A 22408-nucleotide genomic window follows, 5' to 3' on the forward strand; every position below is an offset into this window, starting at 1 on the left:
GGGAGCCAAGTGGTCTTGCTCGGCGGGTCCAACTCCCACGGAGCCCAGCAAGCTAAGAACCACTGGCTTGAAATTTTGCTGCAAGCACAGCAGTCTGAAGTCCACCTGATATGATCAAGCTTGGTTGGGGGGAGGGGCATCCACCATTACTGAGGCTTGAATAGGCAGTTTTCACCCCGACAGTGCTGAGGCTGGGAAGTCTGGGCTGGGCGTGGCAAAGCGACTATGGCCAGACCACTTCTCTAGATTCCTCCTAACTGGGCAGGACATCTCTGAAAGAAAGGTAACAGCCCCAGTTAGGGCCCTACAGACAAAATCCCCATTGCCCTAAGGAAGGGGCAGCTGTGGGCACAGCTTCAGCAGATTTAATCATTCCTGGCTGCCGGTTGTGAAGAAAGCAGCTGATCCTGACAAGAGGGATTCTCCCACCACAGTGCACCAGCTCTGCTAAGGGACAGACTATCTCCTCAAATGGGTCCCTGACTCCCATGCCTCCTGACAGGGAGAAACCTCCCAACAGGGGCTGACAGACATCTCATATAGGAGAGCTCCAGCTGGCATCAGGCCGGTGACTCTCTGGGATGGAGCAGGTAGCAATTTTTGCTGTTCTGCAGCCTCCACTAGAGATACCCAGGCAAACAGGTCTGGAGTGGACCTCCAGCAAACTGCAGCAGAGCTGCAGAAGAAGGGCCTGTTAGAAGAAAAACTAACAAACAGAAAGCAACAATATCAACATAAAAGACCCCCACACAAAAAACCCCATCCAAGCTCATCAGCCTCAAAAATCAAAGGTAGATAAATCCAGTGCAAAGGTAGATAAAATCAGTGCAAAAACACTGAAAATTCCAAAAACCAGAATGCCTCTTCTGCTCCAAATGATTGCAACTCCTCTCCAACAAGAGCACAAAACTGGACAAAGAATGAGGTTAAAGAATTGACAGAAGTAGGCTTCAGAAGGTGGGTAATAAAAAAACTCCTCTGCGCTAAAGGAGCATGTTCTAACCCAATGCAAGGAAGCCAGGAACCTTGATAAAAGTTTACAGGAACTGCTAACTAGAATAACCAGTTTAAAGAGGAACATAAATGACTTGATGGAGCTGAAAAACACAGCACGAGAACTTAGTGAAGCATACAAAAGTATCAATAGCCAAATCAATCAAACGGAAGAAAGGATATCACATACTGAACATCAATTTACTGAAATAAAATCTGAAGGAAAGATTAGAGAAAAAAGCATGAAAAGGAATGAACAAGGACTCCAAGAAATATGGGACTATGTGAAAAGACCAAACCTACGAGTGATTGGGGAACCTGAAAGTGACAGGGAGAATGGAACCAAGTTGGAAAACGCTCCTCAGGATATCATCCAGGAGAACTTCCCCAACCTAGCAAGACAGGCCAACATTCAAATATAGGAAATGCAGAGAACACCACTAAGATACTCCTTGAGAAGAGCAACCCCAAGTCACATAATCATTATTTTCCAAGGTTAAAATGAAGGAAAAAAATGTTAAGGGCAGCCAGAGAGAAAGGTCAGGTTACCTACAAAGGGAAACTCATGAGACTAACAGCAGATCTCTCTGCAGAAACCCTACAGGCCAGAAGAGAGTGGGGGCCAATATCCAACATTCTTAAAGAGAATAATTTTCAACCCAAAATTTCATACCCAGCCAAACTAAGCTTCATAAATGAAGGAGAAATAAAATCCTTTAAAGACAAGCAAATGCTGAGGGATTTTGTCACCACCACATCTGTCTTCCAAGAGTTCCTGAAGGAAGCACTAAATATGGAAAGGAAAAACCAGTACTAGCCACTGCAAAAACACAATAAAATATAAAGACCAATGACACTATGAAGAAACTGCATCAACTAATGTGCAGAATATCCAGCTAGCATCATGGCGACAGCATCAAATTCACACATAACAATATTAACCTTAAATGTAAATGGGCTAAATGCCCCAATTAAAACACACAGACTGGCAAATAGGATAAAGAGTCAAGACCCATTGGTGTGCTGTATTCAGGAGACCTATCTCATGTGTAAAGACACACATAGGCTCAAAATAAAGGGATGGAGGAATATTTACCAAGCAAATGGAAAGCAAAAAAAAGCAAAGGTTGTAATCCTAGTCTCCGATAAAACAGACTTTAAACCAACAGAGATCAAAAAAGACAAAGAAGGGCATTACATAATGATAAATGGATCAAAGCAACAGGAAGAGCTAACTACCCTAAATATATGCGTACCAAATACAGGAGCAACCAGATTCGTAAAACAAGTTCTTACAGACCTACAAAGAGACTTAGACTCCCATACAATACTAGTGGGAGACTTTAACATCCCACTGTCAATATTAGATCAATAAAACAGAAAATAACAAGGATATTCAAGACTTGAACTCAGCTCTGGACCAAGTGGACCTAATAGACATCTACAGAACTCTACACCCCACATCAACAGAATATACATTATTCTCAGCACCACATACCATGTATTCTAAAATAGGCTACATAATTGGAAGTAAAACACTCCTCAGCAAATGAAAAAGAATGGAGTTCACAACAAACAGTCTCTCAGACCACAGTGCAATCAAATTAGAACTTGGGATTAAGAAACTCACTCAAAACTGCACAACTACATGGAAATTAAACAACCTGTTCCTGAATGACTACTGGGTAAATAACAAAATTGAGACAGAAATCAAGAAGTTCTTTGAAACCAGTGAGAACAAAGACACAATGTACCATAATCTCTGGGACACAGCTAAAGCAGTGTTAAGAGGGAAATTTATAACACTAAATGCCTACATCAGAAAGTAGGAAAGATCTAAAATCAACACCCTAACATTACAATTAAAATAACTAGAGAAGCAAGAGCAAACAAATGGAAAAGCTAGCAGAAGACAAGGAATAACTAAGATCAGAGCAGAACTGAAGGAGACAGAGACAGGAAAAACTGCTCAAAAAATGAATGAATCCAGGAGCTGGTTTTTTGAAAATATTAACAATATAGACAGACCTCTAGCTAGACTAATAAAAAAGAAAAGAGAGAAGAATCAAATAGACACAACAAAAAAATGATAATGGGGATATCACCACTGATCCCACAGAAATAAAAACTACTATTAGAAAATACTCTAAATATCTCTATGCAAATAAAATAGAAAATCTAGAAGTGGATAAATTTCTGAACATATACACCCTACCAAGACTAAACCAGGAAGAAGTCGAATCCTTGAATAGACCAAAAACAAGGTCTAAAATTGAGGCAGTACTTAATAGCCTACCAACCAAAACAAGCCGAGGACCAGACAGATTCACAGCCGAATTCTACATCAATATTCTGTTGATGTGGGGTGTAGAGGAGCTGATACCATTCCTTCTGAAACTATTCCAAACAATAGAAAAAGAGGGACTCCTCCCTAACTCATTTTATGAGGCCAGTGTCATCCTGATACCAACACCAGAGAGACAACAAAATTTCAGGCCAATATCCCTGATGAACATCAATGCGAAAATCCACAATAAAATACTAGCAAACCGAATCCAGCAGCACATCAAAAATCTTATCCACCAAGATCAAGTTGGCTTCATCCCTAGGATACAAGGCTGGTTCAACGTATGCAAATCAATAAATGAAATTCATCACATAAACAGAACCAATGACAAAAACCACATGATTAACTCAATAGACGCAGAAAAGGTCTTTGATAAAATTCAACATCCTTCATGATAAAAACTCTCAATAAACTAGGTAGTAATGGAGCATTTCTCAAAATAGTAAGAGGTATTTATGACAAACCCATAGCCAATATCATACTGAATGGGCAAAAGCTGAAAGTGTTCCCTTAGAAAACTGGCACATTACAAGGATGCCCTCTCTCACCACTCCTATTAAACACAGTATTGGAAGCTCTGGCCAGGGCAATCAGGCAAGAGAAAGAAATAAAGGATATTCAAATAGGAAGAGAGGAAGTCAAATTGTGTCTGTTTGACTACAACATGATTCTATATTTAGAAAATCCCATCGTCTCAGCCCAAAAACTCCTTAAGCTGATAAGCAACTTCAGCAAAGTCTCAGGATACCAAATTAATGTGCAAAATCAAAGGATTCCTATACAACAACAATAGACAAGCAGAGAGCCAAATCATGAGTGAACTCCCATTCACAATTGCTACAAAGAGAATCAAATACCTAGGAATCCAGCTTACAAGGGATATGAAGGACCTCTTCAAGGAGAACTACAAACCACTGCTCAAGGAAATAAGAGAGGATACAAACAAATGGAAAAACATTCCATGCTCATGGATAGGAAGAATTAATATCGTGAAAATGGCCATAATGCCCAAAGTAATGTATAGATTCAATGCTATTCCCATCAAGCTACCACTGACTTTCTTCACAGAATTAGAAAAAACACTTTAAATTTCATATGGAATCAAAAAAGAGCCCATATAGCCAAGACAATCCTAAGCAAAAAGAACAAAGCTGGAGACAATCCTAAGCAAAAAGAATAAAACTAATCAAAAAGATCACACTACCTGACTTCAAACTATACTACAAGGCTACAGTAACCAAAACAGCATGTTACTGGTATCAAATCAGATATATAGACCAATGGAACAGAACAGAGACCTCAGAAATAACACCACACATCTACAACCATCTGATCTTCAATAAACCTGACAAAAGCAAGCAATGGGGAAAGGATTCCCTATTTAACTAATGGTGCCAGGAAAACTGGCTAGCCATATGCAGTAAACTGAAACTGGACCCCTTCCTTACACCTTATACAAAAATTAACTCAAAATAAATTAAAGACTTAAATGTAAAACCCAAAACCATAAAAACCCTAGAAGAAAACCTAGGCAATACCATTCAGGACAAAGGCATGGGCAAAGACTTCATGACTAAAATACCAAAAGCAATTGCAACAAAAGCCAAAATTGACAAATGGGATTGAATTAAATGAAAGAGCTTCTGCACAGCAAAATAAACGATCATCAGAGTGAACAGGCAACCTACAGAATGGGAGAAAATTTTTGCAAGCTATCCATCTGACAAAGGTCTAATATCCACAATCTGCAAGGAACTTAAACAAATTTACAAGAAAAAAACAACCCCATCAAAAAGTGGGTGAAGGATATGAACAGACACTTCTCAAAAGAAGATATTTATACAGCCAACAAACATGAAAAACAGCTCATCATCACTGGTCATTAGAGAAATGCAAATCAGAACCACAATGAGATACTATCTCACACCAGTTAGAATGGCAATCATTAAAAAGCCAGGAAACAACAGATGCTGGTGAGGCTGTGGAGAAATAGGAACACCTTTACACTGTTGGTGGGAGTGTAAATTAGTTTAACCATTGTGGAAGACAGTGTGGCAATTCCTCAAGGATCTAGAACCAGAAATTCCATTTGATCCAGCAATCCCATTACTGTGTATATACCCCAAAAAATTATAAATTATTCTACCATCAAGACACATGTACATATATGTTTACTGAAGCACTATTTACAATAGCAAAGACTAGGAACCAACCCAAATGCCCATCAATGAGAAACTGGATAAAGAAAATGTGGCACATATACACCACGGAATACTATGCAGCCATAAAAAAGAATGAGTTCATGTCTTTTGCAGGGACATGGATGAAGCTGGAAGCCACCATTCTTAACAAACTAACACAGGAACAGAAAACCAAACACTGCATGTTCTCACTCATAGGTGGGAGGTGAACAATGAGTACACATGGACACAGGGAGGGGAACATCACACATTGGGGCCTATTCGGGGGTGGGGGGCAAGGGGAGGGAGAGCACTGGACAAATACCTAATGCATGTGGGGCTTAAAACCTGGATGATGGGTTGATAGGTGCAGCAAACCACCATGGCACACGTATACCTATGTAACAAACCTGCATGTTCTGCACATGTATCCCAGAACTTAAAAAAAAAAAAATTCAAATAGTAATAAGGTACTATGAATAAAATGAAATTGGATAATATAAAAATGAAAGAGGGGAGGGGTTGGAAAGAGCAGGGCTAGATAATGCGCTCAGGAATGCCTCCTTGATAAGAGACTGGATAAAGGGAAAAGTCCAGTCCTGTGCAGCTCTGGAGAAACACATTCGAGGAAGAAGAAACAAGTAAAAGGTCCTCAGGTTGAAACTAGTTTACCATGTTTAAGGAACCCAATGTAAGGTGACTTAAGACTAGTAACAAAATGAAGTTTGATGAGAGGTCTATACATACATAAATACAAAAACATAAACTCAATTATAAACCAAGACACATATAGAAACCAGGTTAGTTCTGGCTTTTCATGAGATTATTAAAAATAGATATTTAAAACTTCACAGTTAAAGCTTAGGCAGATAGGCTTCTGGCGGGCTTTGGAGAATGCTCTTCTTCACAGTATAATGACCTCGAGTACAAACGCCAGCACAGTGGTGTTGACCATGTAATCCCAGAGATTTCTTTTCTCTTTTTCACTCAAGAATAGATAAAACATTTACATCATATCTTCTGAAATTACATAAACAAATCAATTTGAAGAGAGGAGAATAACATTTTCTGGGCTAGCATTGAAAAATAATGGCTTTATTATTGTTTTTGTAAATACATACATGAACTCCTTCCCAAATTTCAAATAGATAATAAACATTTACTATACTGTATTCATAGGATATTGTCAGCACAAATGAATGGCATAATTAGGGAAAGTAAAATCAAATTTAATATCACACCATTGATTATCATTAGTCAAATTATGAAAGCACATCAATAAAAATAAGTGTTTAAAATAATTCCACTGTATAATGCTATTTAAATCTGTAACATATTTAGTTGTAATCTAAAAAAATAAATATCAGGCTATCAGAAAATAAAAAATAACAAGATGCCAAATATCACTACATACTAGATTCATATACTAACTACTTTATATACTAAATACTAACTTTATAATCTTGTTGAAGTTTTATGTCTCTGTGTTCTAAAGCTATATATATATATATGCCCAAATAAATATCTTAAGATAGTTTTAAATTTCAAAAAAAACTTTTTAGTGACTGTTGAAGACTAGTTTAAGAGATTCTGCAGTGAAAGAACATTCCATGTATTAGGGATTAGTAAACTTTTTATGTAAAGGGCCAGAGAGTACATAAATATTTTAGGTTTTGTGAGCCATTCAATCTCTGTCACGACTATTCAATTTCATAGTCACATAAAACAAAGCAGCCGGCCAGGCGCGGTGGCTCACGCTTGTAATCCCAGCACTTTGGGAGGCCGAGGCGGGTGGATCATGAGGTCAGGAGATCGAGACCACGGTGAAACCCTGTCTCTACTAAAAAATACAAAAAATTAGCCGGGCGTAGTGGCGGGCGCCTGTAGTCCCAGCTACTCGGAGAGGCTGAGGCAGGAGAATTGCGTGAACCTGGGAGGCGGAGCTTGCAGTGAGCCGAGATTTCGCCACTGCACTCCAGCCTGGGCGACAGAGCAAGACTCCGTCTCAAAAAAAACAAACAAACAAACAAACAAAAAAAAAAACAAAGCAGCCATCGACGAGATTTAAATGACTAAGCATGGCTGTGATCCAATAAATTTGATTTATAAAAAGATGTGGCAGGCCAGATTTGACCCATGAGCTACAGTTTGTAAACCCCTGACAGATGTAATTAAATCTCTTTATCAGTACACTTAGGCTACAAGTAATAAAACACCCAACAAATAAATAAGAATAGTCATTTCTGTATATTTTATTCACTAATGTATCTCAAAGCCTTAAATGGTGCCTGACATTTAGTAATCACTCAACGGTTGTGAATGACTATTTTCTTACTTTACCTAATATTAAGTTGGAAAGTATATAGTTCCAGATTTGCTTCAGTAGCTCAATAATATCACTTAGGGACTTTGCAAAGGTTTCCTCATGTTTCTCTTCTTCTAATCTTCTCATGTTTCTGATACCTGCACTCATAGTTTAAAAATGGCTATGGCAGCTTCACACATCACTTTCTAAAATGACAAGGAGCAGGAAAAGGGGAAGGCTTTCTGTTAGGCAACAGGGGTACCTTAATGGCGCCGGTTTTGGGTTCTTCTCCCCTCCTTGACTGGGCACTGTCTGAACCCGCCAAAGGAGGGCCAATCAGAAAGAATCATCTCCCGCCTTCCCTTGGGCCCGCCCCACGTAGGCCCAAGGGATATAAAACCCAGCACACCGGCAGCTCTCTCTCTCTCTTCTCTTCTCTTCTCTCTCTCCCCCCGCGTGACCTGACCTTTACCTCTCCAATAAAGATCTCTTGGCTGCCACCGGCGTCGTCTCTGACTAGCCTGTAGCCCTTCACTTTCTTTTTGCCCTCTCTCCTCTTATCAGAGAGAAAAACTTTTTCAGAAGCTCCACAAGAGACTTTCCTTTATATCTCACTGGCTAAAACTAGGTCACATGTCCACTTCCAAACCAATTCCTGGCAAAAAGACATAAAAACTGGTTTAGGTCAATGATTTACTATCTCAGGTTATGGAAGAAGCTCATCCTCCCTGAGCACATTGCCACTGGAACAAAGTTAGGGTTATGTGACTATGCATGAAGGAAAAAAAACAGCTCTTGTACTGGCAACAGATGATGTCTTCCATACCCTCAATAGTAAAATAAAAAAGGACAACAATAAAATTTACTTTGTATTTACTTAGTATCAGAAAATGCTGTACATGTATTCATTCATTTACTCAATTATCTTACTCAATTTCCTTCCTCTGGAAAGCTATGAGAGGAGGAAAAAATAGTATTGAGAAAGAAACAAGACAAAACAAAACAAAAACCTTTATAATCTCAACATGAAATACATTTCAAGGATTTAAAAATGGAAGGGAGCATGATAATAATATGTATTTTTTTTACATTTTCCTCAGTCTGAGTTTTATAAAATGACTTCATTATTTCCTATTGTAGTAAATTCTCAGATAATATACTGATATGCAAATGTAAGTATTAAAATTTTTCCAAAATTCAGTAATGTGAAATTGCATACTTTTACATAATCCACAACTTTGCTGCCTTCCATTATTTAGACCTGTCCATGTATATATATTTAAGGTATTTTCCTTAAAAATAATAAATTCTTTTGATTTTGTAGTCCTTAGCCACAATATATAATTAAAAGTAGGATGTTTCTTAATGACATAATTAGTAGAGTTCTCTTTAAAACCTGATTAACACTTTCAAGTTACCAAGTGTCTTTAATAAACTTAGAATCCATTTTTTTGCACTTTCCTATTGTACTAGGAATAAACATACTCATGAGACATGACTGCATTACCATTAAACATGTGAAGGCAGATTTTAAAGACTGGCTTCAAAAGACCTGCATATGAAAGGAATAATATAAAGTCCAATATAGGAAACAATTAAATGATTATCTCAACCATAAAATACCTTGTCTATTCTCAGCACATTAAAATACAAGCTTTATCTAAGTATATTGGTGATTCAGAAATCTTTATAATATTCTTTACTAGGAAGAGTACATTCCTGCTTAATAAGTATTTTGGAAAAGAATAGTAAATCATAAAATACTAAGATTAAAAAAAATTTCCCATGGGAAAAAAACAAAACTAAATGAGAAAAACCAAAAGCCCAATTAAAAGATGTACTTTATTTTGCACTTCAGTAAACACTGACAGCTTAAATATGTGAAGTTTTTGGAAATTAGAAGGAAAGAAAACTAATGGAAAATACAAGGAAGAGCGAAAATCATGAAATAGCCAAAGGCAAGACAATTCCGTGGGTGTGCTATGTAATTTTAAGGAACAGCATGTATTAATTTAAATATAGCTACACTAAAATAAAAATAAATATAATAAAAATAAAAATAAAATTACTATATAATATAGAAAAATACAAATAAAATAATGTCAAACTTTAAAAGAGCCCATGTTTTGAATAAATTTAGAACTCAAAAACTTTTGGATTTTTAGTCTAGTTAAAAGTCAGCAAAAAATGATGTATCAGATTTCAGTCCAGTTATATGAATTTTACGGGTTAAAGTTAAGAAACTTGGTATGGAAAAGCTTTAAGCATTTTTTAGCAGCAAATATAAGAGAAGATCTCTATGACTTAGGCTGAGAAAGGACTTCTTACAGGAGATACAAAGAACAATAACCACAGGAGAAGAGTGACAGATTTACTTTAAGTTAAAAAAAAAAAAGAAAAAAATTCTGTTCATCAAACACACCACAATCTGGGAATATACATTTGAAACACCTATTATCGAATGCGTTGTATGAACCACTGGCACTCATTATTTATTTCTGTCCCCTTCCATATTCTGGCCTCTGTCCCAGGGGCGGAAAGTCCAAAACTACATTGCCCAGATGTCTTGCAGCTGAAGTTGTGCATAAGATTAAAATTTTACCAGTGAGAGGCATTTAAGGGAGATATAGAAGGTAGAAGTGAGCTGAGATCATTTTTTCTGTTGATATGGTGGCTGGTAAGTAAAACTGGATAGACAAAAATGTCTCTTGTAGTCAATATCCTATGGCCCTTTTTCCAATATCAAGTCTCCAGTTTTATGGAAATGATGCTGCCATGGTAGTAATAGCGATGGTAGTAGCACCATAAATTCCTAACCTCAGGATTACAGTCTCTGAGGTGTAACTGTAAAACAAATGATTTAGTAGCACTTAAATGAAAGTGAATTAAATCCTTTCTTGTTTGAAATTTCTAGAATGGTTATTGTTTACTGTGTTGAGACTGACTGGCACATCAACAAATTTTCAGAATACAGATCACATAATGCACTTTGACAATTTAATAAGAACAAGATAAGTAGAAATGGGGAAAATGTATGAACAAGCATTTTACGAGAAAAGAAAACCACATAGGTAAATAAACATATAAAAATGGTCAACAATGGGAGGCTGAGGCAGGCAGATCATGAGGTCAGGAGATCGAGACCATCCTGGCTAACACAGTGAAACCCCGTCTCTACTGAAAATACAAAAAAATTAGCTGGGCGTGGTGGCGGGCGCCTGTAGTCCCAGCTACTGGGGAGGCTGAGGCAGGAGAATGGCGCGAACCCGGGAGGCAGAGCTTGCAGTGAGCCAAGATCGCACCACTGCACTCCAGCCTGGGAGACAGAGCAAGACTCTGTCTCAAAAAAAAAAAAAAGTCAACAATATTAGCATTCAGGAAAATGCAAATTAAAACCACAATAAAAAAGTATTTAACAGCCAAAATGATGAAAATTTAGAAGCTTAACAAGAGCTACAGGTATTAAAAGACATAGATCAATATAAACTCATAAATATCACTGGTAAGAATGTAAATTGGTATATCTATTTTGGAAATTAAGTTGATATTATATTGCAAAATTGATATTCATATAACCTATAATCCAGCAACTTCCTTCCTTGAAACTCTTGCACTTGTGTATGTTATTGACTAAAAAAGTAAGTCCTAGAACACTAGATGATACCATCTTTATACAGTCTTTAAAAATATAAAACTAAAAAGTATATCTCTTGGAGATACACATACCTATAAAAAAACAGTAAAAGCAAAGGAATGATAAACACAAAATTCAAGATACTGTTTATCTCTGGCAGAGAGAAAGAGAAGGATGGGAAATGGAAGAAAAACATGAATAGATGCACCAGCACTGGCAACATTTTAACATTCAAGCTGAGTGGTAGGCTGAAAAGTTTTCATTTTATCAATATGTTTTCTAATATACATATATATTATATACTACATTATTGATTGCTAATATTGGTAAGGTACTTATTTTGTATGCTACTCCAAGTACTTACTTTATCCCTTACAGTCGGCCCTATGAAATAGGTTCTATTATTATCTCTGATTTATAGAAGAGGACACTAAAGCAGAAAGGGAAGTAACCTGTCCAGGGTCACACAGCTAACAAGTACTCGAGCCAGGAGTCAAATAGAAAATCAGGCCCCAGGGTCCACATTCTTAACTATTAATACTATAGCTATCAAATATCAAATAACAAAAATAAAAGTTACCTAAGACAATAATAAAAGATAAAACCAATAGTTAATTGATTTACCTTTCATTTTCCTTGATGACATTTTCAAGTTGTAGTTTCATCTCACCCACCTGTTTCTGAAAGAATAAAATATGGTGTGGCAATACATTTTCCAGACAATCAGATCTCCATTAAGTAGACCACTCATGTAAGCAATCAGATTCTGACACTAGTCTACAGATACGAAAGACTTATTCTTTATTTCTAACAAAGGGATAATTAATATGGATAATTTACTAATAAACAGAACACAGTAAAACATTCATTTTAAATAGAATATAAATAAAATAGAAATATTTTATGTAACATGGTGAGAAATGTTTATAAATGTAATTCCTATGACTTGTAGTTGTGAAAAACAGATGAAAGATATTCTGGAGTATGTCACTATAACAAATACCAGATGGTTCCTGTATCTTGAATGTATATCTTAGTTAATTCACCTCAGTTAAGGTGAAGCTCATATAAGCATGTATATTTTTCTAGTATTTCAAAAGGCAAAATGCTAACAATAAAGAAGAAAATAGAGGTCTTTTTTAGCAGTCATTCATTCAGTCTCTGATTCACCACCTTCATTAACTATCTAAACTCTCTGTACCATACAAGGCTGCTAAGGTAAACAGACATGCTTATTGAAAAATAGTAGGAAAGATGGTTAAAAAAAAACCTAACTAAAATACAAGGAAGAATAAAATGCACACTAGAAAGGGAATTAAATGAAGGTCTGATTAATGCTCTCTGAAGGAGTAAAAAGATGTTAGGATTTCAAAAGAAAAGAAAGAGCATTTAAAGTTGGCGAAAATATGAGTAAAAGCAAAATAGCAAAAAATAAGTAGTCAACTCTCAGTAAGTGTGAATGGGCAAATGGAGAGCGCGCGCGCACACACACACACACACACACACACACACACAAAACCCTGAATTTACATGTAAAAGCATGCAAAATCTCACTTAAAACTGTAACCAATTCATGATTGTGTATTAGTCTTGATGGTGCTTCCTAGGCTAAAGGAGAGAAGCTTATCCTGGAGTACACTTTTGCAAGGGCCAGGTGGAACAGGCAGTTCTGCAAGCCTTTTTCTCTCCCTTTCAACCAGAGAAGATCAAGGCAGCTTGGTCTAGGAGACCAGAATAGCAAATTCTAACTATAAATTTGGTTTGAAAGGTGAACTTTTCCAAGGTCCCCGTTATGCCTGAAACACAATTAAACCAACATGGATTAATTCACTACCAGATAATTGAGCACTGATCATATATGGACTGATACAGTGAGATATAAAATCAGAAAGACAGGTACAGGGTTTTAAGAATGCCATGGCAAGAGGTTTGGATTTATGTAGCCATTATCTTAATTTTATAGTTTTTAAATAATTTTTTTTCCCCTAAGATGGGGTCTCACTGTCTCCTAAGGTGGAGTGTGAGAGCATGATCACAGCCCACTGCAGCCAATAAACTGATCTTTAAAAGTTGCAAAACTATCAGTGAATCTTAAAGAATATTTATTACTCTTAATTATGTAAGATATATTCATTAGCTAAGACTAAAGATGGATTGTAACACTCTCACTATAAATTCCTTACTGTAAAATATTTCAAAATATTTACATTTGGAAGGAAGTGAAATCCACACAGTATTTCTCACATCATCAAATTCTTCCCTACTATTTATATTTTCTGGCAGAAAATCGTCCATATAGAGAATTGCAGTGCTACTTTTCCTGCTTTGGAGATATACTATTTTTTGACTAGGTCAATAAGTCATAAGAACTAATCCTTCTAATCAATCACATCTATCTGAGCAACCATTCTTAGCTGTCAACATTTTTTTTTCTCTAAAAGAAGGAGCAATTATTTTTATCATCAAAGATTCAGGCTTTCTAGCATAGTTTATCTCTCTCTTGTAATTAAGTGATCAACCTTTGGCGGTAAAGAATGCAAAATGGAAAAACAAAGTTAAACATCTTAGTAAAATGGCTGATTAAAGAAATACATGAATCAGATTATAAAAAATTTAAAAGAATTTAATTTCAAGATAATTAGCTATCCTATGTTATAACAACCAAAGTACATAATATGTTATTATAGGAATTTAGAGAGAGTAAATTCAGCAGCAACTTTAAATTCACTAGTCCTGAAAACAAAAGCAAAATACCATTTGTGCAAAAGAGAGCTTTCTGTTGCTCTTTGTCAGCTAGGAAGATTAAAAGACATTACTGTGCTTGTCCTAAATTTAAATAACTACAGGCTAAAAAATACACAGTAAAGACCAGGAAGACTTTATGATAAAACAGACACTATAATTTTAATGAAATGCTTTTATTTGACATTTGGGTCTAAAAGACAACTTTATGTATTTGAGAAATAACCTTGGAAATGAAAGCCTACATAATTTCAAATGCAGTGAAAGAACCTAATTTTATTTGTAGAAATTGGAAGCATTATGTGTTCTTTTAGTAAAGCTACATATCAATGCATTAATTGATAAATAAGGGCTTGTTAAGCTAGCTCTAATCATCTTGTTCCCATAAGCCCTGGCATTTAATAATTCATTAAATATTTAAGGGCCTACTATGTGCTACACTTGAAAGTACACAGTAGGATCCCTTCATGTCTGTGCATAAAAAGAAAAGGAAGCAAGGGAGAAAGTGCTTAGAGTCTGCCAAACACACAGCCCGATTCTGAGGAAATCAGTCTCAGGGGTTGCTTTAATATATTTTATTTATTTATTTTTTTGAGACAGAGTCTTACTCTGTTGCCCAGGCTGGAGTGCAGTGGCACGATCTCGCCTCACTGCAGCCTCTCCCTCCCAAGTTCAAGTGATTTCTCCTGCCTCAGCCTCCCGAGTAGCTGGGATTACAGGTGTGTGGCCACCAGACCTGGCTAATTTTTGTATTTTTAGTAGAGATGGGATTTCATTATGTTGACCAGGCTGGTCTCGAACTCCTGACCTCAAGTGATCTGCACACCTTGTCCTCCCAAAGTGCTGGGATTACAGACGTGAGCTACCACACCTGGCCAGGCTGCTTTAATATAAAGTCATTACACTCTCTTCCATTTGCATTAATGAAAGCCAACCCTGCCACCCTTGCTACAACTGTATTTATCCAGGAATTGGTATCTAAACCAAATCCAATCATGAGTATATTCAAGCTCTAATAAAGAGAGGTCATTGCCTCCTAATAGGTTTAGCTTGAGACATATAAGTTCTATTTAAGAAATACTTCTATTATATGGTTATCCCAGTATCAGAAAGGTCAAAATTTTAGGTGAAAATGTTAAAAGACATTTTCAGATCAAAGGAACACATTATAAATATTAGGCATACCCTAAACATGTAGCTCACTGAAACTCAAATTGTACCCTCAACAATTTTGTGCTACTATTCTAGTTCTCCATAAGCCCTGGGACCGAAAATGATAATCCATTCCGCAAGTAATGGGAGATGCAGACAGAATGAGGTAAGGAGGAAGGTCTGAAAGGATGAGAGACAGTTTTAGGTTAAAAAAAGACAGAGAGATGTAAGCAAACAATAATGACATTAAGAGATTCTTCTAAGCACCTAAGAAATAGCTCATGCAAGATAGCAAGAGCAAGGAAACACTGAATTAAAAGACAAAACTGAAGAGAGTATTTTTTTTCTTTGAGACAAGGTCCAGTTCTGTTGCCTAGACTGGAATGCAGTGGCTTGACCACAGCCCACTAAAGCCTCGACCTCCTAGGCTCAAGCAATTCTCTCACTTCAGCCTTCTGAGTAGCTAGGACCACAGGTGCACAACACCACACCCAGCTAACTTCATTCCAGCACTTTGGGAGGCCGAGGCAGGCAGATCACGAGGTCAAGAGATCGAGACCATCCTGGCCAACATGGTGAAACTCCATCTCTACTAAAAACACAAAAATTAGCTGGGCATGGTGGCACATGCCTGTAATCCCAGCTACTCGGGAGGCTGAGGCAGGAGAATCGCTTGAACCAGGGAGTCAGAGGTTACAGAGAGCCGAGATCGCGCCACTGCACTCCAGCCTGGCAACAGAGTGAGATTCCATCTCAAAAAAAAGAAAAGAAAAAAAAAGAGATGGGGTCTCACTACGTTACTCAGGCTGGTCTCAAGCTCCTAGGCACAAATGATCTCCCTGTCTCAGCCTCCCAAAGTGCTGGGATTATAGGCATGAGCCACCGCACCCAGCTAGAAGAGAATCTTTAAACATATGCATATATATACATTCACACACATTTACGGAGGGCCACCAATTGGTTAGTTACAGCAAATATTCTCTTTCTCATCAATGTCTTTTTAAAAAGATGGAGTCTATTTTACTTTTTATTTTCATAATAAAATATTACAAAAGCCTCATAACTATGATTTCATACCTGATAATATTTCAGCTGTCCATTTAGTTCTCCTAGGTGTTTATCATACTCAGTAATAAGAGGAGCTAAAAAGCTAAAAAAAAAAAAAAAGACAATAAAAAATATAGCATATTCTGTTCCATCTAGTTTAATAAATACATAACAAGTGAAATAAATTACACATAAAAATTTTATGTTTAGTTTACTCATGCAATTAAAACTTTTCCCTTTTTTCCAAAACCAGGAGTTTTAAATATTTGCACAATTAATATTTTGGACTGAAAAATTCTTTGTTGTGGGGTGGCTAGACTGTGCATTGAAGGATGTTTAACAGCATCCTTGGCGTCTACCCATTAGATGGCAGCAGCAGCCTCACTTTCCACAGTAGTGACAAGCAAAAATGTTTCTAGACATTGCCAAATATCTTCTGGGGAAACAGGGGGTAAAGTCGTTCCTGTCTGAGAACTAATTTTGTAGATCCTGTAATACTTGCTTTTTCTTGTCAATTCAAGAACAAAGCACTTAAGTTTAATAACAGCAGACCATAAAACAAACATTCCTGATACTGAAAGAATTATTCTAATAATAATTAAATATAACTAAGAAAATGATATATTATTCTGGTAATACTTTACCTTTGGTCAAATACTAGGTTTTCAAGTGTGTCGTCTCCTTCTCCTTGGCAGACAGCTTTCTATAAAAGAATGTACATCTTAAAATGTGTTCTCACATCATTCTAGCCAAAATTGATAGATATAATATTAAATGCAATTAAATTTTCATAATCTTAGAAACTATGTAATTCAAAATGAGAGAAAAAGAAAAAACAATAATCTCAATTTATACTGAAATGCATTTGGTATATTTAATACCCATGCATAATAAAAACCATTGGCAAATCAGAAATTTGAGGATTTTTTCTTAATTTGATAAAAATATCTGCCAGAAATCTACATCAATTATAATTTAAAGGTTGAAAAGCAAGATGGAAAGCTATTATTATTTACAAACAATTTGGCCATTTACCTAAAAACTCAGTATAATCTACCAATTATTAGAACTAGTAAGATAATACACTAAAAGTCACAAGACAGAAGATGAACACTTAAAAAAAAAATTGGTAGCTTTTTCAAATACCAGCAATAATTAGAAAATGTAACCGAAAAAAATCCTATTCACTAGTATGACAAACAATATCTGGGAATAAAGCAAACAAAAAATGGTACAGGAGCTTACTGAGCAAATTAGCTTTACTAAAGGATATAAAAGGAAATCTAAACAAACGTGGTAACATAACGTTCAGGTATGTGTGGAACGGTCAATATTTTGAGAATGTCAGCTCTCTAAAATTCACTACAACTTCATTGCCTAAAAAATGAAGTTCCAATAGAATAATTTATAAAACTTGATCTTAAATAAATCCTAAAGTTCCATGAATGAGTAAGTATGAAAAATTAGCCAAGATAATCTCACCAAAAATAAAAAGGAAAAGAAAAAAGAAAGAGGGAAGAACTTGGTTACTACATAGCAAAACACCACAATGCTACAGCAATTTAAACAGTATGCTACAGGTACAGTAACAAACATAACAGTATAACAAACCCAGGAATAGATTCAAGCATTTATAGGTATGTGGTATATAAAAGAAGAGGAATTATAATTGAATGGACACAGTACTGCTATCCAACAAATAGTACTGGGTAACAAAACAAAATTAGCTTCTATCACATACTAAATGGAAAAATATAGATAAAAATCCAAATGTTGTTAAAATTTTAACGATTATTGCAAGAAAATGCATTATTGACCTTGAGTTAGACAATGCTTTCTTAATGTCACAAATGCAGAAATTTTTGTCTGTTTTGTTTGCAAATATCCCAAACAGTGCCTGCCATACTTTTTTGCTCAAATTACATTTGTTAACTGGAAGACACCCGGAGCAAAATCTATAAATGGAAAGACTGACACATTTTACAACATCCAAATTTAAAACTTCTATACAGCTAAAGACATCAAAAGCAAAGTTAAAAGACCTATAGCATTCGTAACATGACCAGAAATTTTGTATCTATGGCATATGGAGAAACATTTAAACACAAGATGTACGAGGTTTTTCAGTGGTGCCTTCACTATAAAACATAGCTAACAAAATGTCTTTTAACAGAATACATAAAAAATGATACAATAGAATCCATAAGTAGTTCAAGAAATTAATTAAATTAATATGTATCAAAATATATGTATCATAGAAAACAAAGAAATTATTTCTAGGGGTGGAAAGAAGAAAATAGGACAGAGAAGAAAGGTGCTCAAAGGGATCACTAAAAGCATCTGTAATGTTCTGGCTTTTTGAAGGGAGAAAGTATTTATGATCATATACATATTAAAGAGCAATTTAAAAATATAACTCAAGCCTCTGAATTCTAAACTTTCACTTAATTAATTTTTAACATCTTATTCAGGTCCCAGGGCTTATGGAGAACTAGAATAATAGCACAAAATTGTTGAGGGTACAATTTGAGTTTCAGTGAGCTACATGTTTAGAGTATGCCTAATATTTATAACGTGTTTCTTTGATCTGAAAATGTCTTTTAACATTTTCACCTAAAATTTTGACCTTTCTGATACTGGGATAACCATATAATAGAAGTATTTCTTAAATAGAACTTGTATGTCTCAAGCTAAACCTATCAGGAGACAATGACCTCTCTTTATTAGAGCTTGAATATACTCATGATTGGATTTGGTTTAGATACCAATCCAATACCAATCTACTCATTCTCACCATTCTCTGCCTCTTTCATGGTATGTCTTTATTATTATTATTGTTCCTTGCTTATCTGCCTGTCTCTTCCTATAACTCTCCAATCCATCCAATGGATAAGGACTATGAATTGTTTGTTCATCTTTGTATTATTTACTGTACCTCCCACGGGCCCTTACACGTAGTAGGTACAGACTCATTCTCATTCCTCATAATTGGTCTGTTCAGGTTTTCTATTTCTTCTACATTTAATCTTGGAGGGTTCTGGGAACTTATCCATTATTGCTAGGTTTTCTAATTTATTGACATATAATTGTTCACAATAGTCCCATTGATCCTTTGTATTTGTATTTCTTTTTTTTTTGAGAGGGAGTCTCGCTCTGTCGCCCAGGCTGGAGTGCAGTGGCAGGATCTCGACTCACTGCAACCTCCACCTCTCAGGTTCAAGTGATTCTTGTGCCTCAGCCATCCAAGTAACTGAAATTACAGACACCCACCACCACGCCTGGCTAATTTTAGTATTTTTAATAAAGACGGGGTTTCACCATGTTGGCCAGGCTGCTCTTAAACTGGCATCAGGTGATGCGCCCACTTTGGCCTCCCAAAGTGCTGGGATTACAGGCATGAGCCACCATGCCTGACCCAATCCCTTGTGTTTCTGTGGTATCATAAAGTCTCGTTTTTTCACTTCTGACTTTATTTGGATCTTTTCACGTTTTCCTTGGTTATTTTGCCATGGTTTGTTGTTTATCTTCTCAAATAATGAATTTTTCATTTTGTTGATCTTTCGTATTGGTTTTTTAGTGCCAATTTTGTCCATTTCTACTCTGACATTTATTATTTCTTTCCCTATACTATTTTTTGTGTTTGATTTGTTCTTGCCTTTCTAGTTCCTTCAGATGTTTCATTAGGTTAATTGAAGTCTATTTTTTTGATGTAGGCATTTATTGCTATAAATTTACCTCTTTTGCTGTATCCCATTGTTTTTGGTATACTGTGTTTCCATTTTCACTTGTTTCAAGAAATTTTCAAATTTCCTTCTTAATTTCTTCGTTGACCTATTGGTCATTCAGGAGCATGTTGTTTAATTTCCATGTATATGTACAGTTTCTAATGTTCCCCTTGCTACTGAATTATAGTTTTATTCCACTGTGGTCATAAACAATATTTGAAATATTTTAATAGTTTTAATTTTGTTGAGACTTGTTTTGTGGCTTAATATGATATATCCTGGAGAATGTTCCATGTGTTGATGAAAATAGCATGTATTCTTCAGTTGTTGAATAAAAATTTATATAAATGCATGTGGGATCCATTTGGTCTGTAGTTTAAATCTAATGTTTATTGTTTTTCTGTCTAGATGATCAGTCCAATGCTGAGAGTGGGGTGTTAATGCCACCACCTATTATTGTATTAGAGTCTATCTATCACTTTAGATAAAATATTTACAATTGTTTTATTTATTCTTGATCACGGGACTCCCTTTATCTTCCTTTACATATCTGTATGCTCTGGTGTTGGGTGTATATATATTTAAAAAGATTATATCCTCCTTCCTGAATTGATCATCATGATATAATTGAATTCATCATTATAAAATGACTTTGTGTTTGTTTCCAGTTTTTAACATCTGTATTATCTCATATAAGAAATAGCCACCTTTGTTTGATTTTTATTTTCATTTGAGTAGAGTATCTTTTCCCATGCCTTCTCTTTCCATCCATATGTATGTTTACAGGTGAAGTGAGTTTGTTGAAGGCAGCATATAACTGGGTGACAGCTTTTTATCCATTCAGCGTGTCTTTATATTTTAAGTGGGAAATGGAATCCATTTAGATTCATGGTTATTATTGCCAGTTAAGGACTTACTCCTGTCACTTTGTTAATTGTCTTCTGGTGGTTTTGTATATCCTTTTGTTCCTGTTTTTCTTTTATTATTGTGGTTTGGTAGTTTTCTCTAGTGATAAGGTTTGATGCTTTTTCCATTTCTCCTTCGTGTATCTGCTCCACCAGTGAGTTTTGTATTTTTATGTGCTTTCATGATAGCAATTATTGTATTTTGCTTTCAAAAATAGGACTCTCTTGAGCATTACTGTAGGGCTGACAGAGTGGTCATGAATTTTCTCAGTTTGTGTTTGTCTGGGAAAAACTTTCTCCCTCATTTCTGAAGGAGAGTGTTGCTGGGTATAGTATTCTTGGCTGATACTGTTTTTCTTCTTTTGGTACTTGATCATTCTCTCCTGTCCTGTAAGGTTTCTGCAGAGAAATGCTGTTGGTCTAATTACGGATTCTTTTATATGTGACTTGCTGCTTACCTCTAGCTAGCTTTAGAATTTTCTCTTTGTCTTTGACTTTTGAAAATTTGTCTGTAATATATCTCAGAGAAGACCTGTTTGGGTTAAGTCTCTTTGGGGATGTTTGAATTTCCTGGATCCAGATGTCCATATCTCTCCACAGCCTTGGGAAGTTTTCAGATATTATTTCATTAATAGGTTTTCTATGCTTTTCCCTTCTCTTCTCCTTCTGGAAAGCTCATAATATGAATATTTGTTTGCCTAATGGTATTCCATAAATACTGTAGACTTTGTTATATTTATCTTTTTCTGCAGAAAATATTTCAAGCAACCCGTCTTCAAGTTCTGAGATTCTTTAGTTCTGCTTGATCAAGTCTCTCCTTGAAGGCCTGGACTGTACTTTTCATTTAATTAATCAAATTCTTCAGTTGAAGAAACTGTTTGATTAATTTTAGTGATTTCTATCTTTGTTAAATTTCTTATTCATATTATGAATTCTTTGTCTGATTTCACTGAATTATCTACTGTATTATCTTTTACTTCATTGAGTTACCTTAGTATCATTACATTGAATTCTTCTTCTGGAAATTCATTGATTTCCTTTTCATTGGGTTCTTTTACTAAAGACTTGTGTTCCTTTGGTGGTGACATATTTCCTTCCTTTTTCATGTTTCTTGTGTCCCTGCATTGATCCATACACCTGTTGGAACAATCACCTCTTCCACATCTTGTAGAGTAGTTTTCATAGAGAAATACTTGCACCTGCATTTGGGCTTTAGTGTACCAGTTGGGAAGGGCGCGGTAATTTTGTTTACAGATAAGTGCAATGGAATAGGGTCCATGAAGCTTTTTCAGCTGTAATTAATGTCAGCAGTAACTGTGGGTTTCTTAGTGGCCTAAGCTGTAGAAGTTTGTGGCAGTGGTGGTATGGATTGTTCATT

At 35.8% G+C, this 22408-nt stretch overlaps 1 protein-coding gene across 5 annotated transcripts in view; it reads right to left on the reverse strand.

The window, feature by feature from the left end:
* Positions 1-22408, reverse strand: part of SCLT1 (sodium channel and clathrin linker 1) — a 201833-nt gene that overhangs the window by 146809 nt on the left and 32616 nt on the right. For 3 of the 5 annotated variants that reach the window (XM_032147212.2, XM_032147220.2, XM_058436757.1), the window contains 3 exons: positions 17045-17103; positions 16431-16503; positions 12084-12139 (listed from right to left, as the gene is read on the reverse strand). In XM_032147212.2, the coding sequence (XP_032003103.1) occupies positions 12084-12139; positions 16431-16503; positions 17045-17103 (188 nt within the window). Of the gene's footprint in view, positions 1-9648; positions 11162-12083; positions 12140-12237; positions 13256-16430; positions 16504-17044; positions 17104-22408 lie in introns of those variants that run through there. The other 2 variants (XM_032147226.2, XM_032147232.2) reach the window with 2 other exon arrangements.

This window comes from Hylobates moloch, unplaced genomic scaffold, assembly GCF_009828535.3.
Source record: "Hylobates moloch isolate HMO894 unplaced genomic scaffold, HMol_V3 SCAFFOLD_3, whole genome shotgun sequence".
Classification (NCBI taxonomy): domain Eukaryota; kingdom Metazoa; phylum Chordata; class Mammalia; order Primates; family Hylobatidae; genus Hylobates; species Hylobates moloch.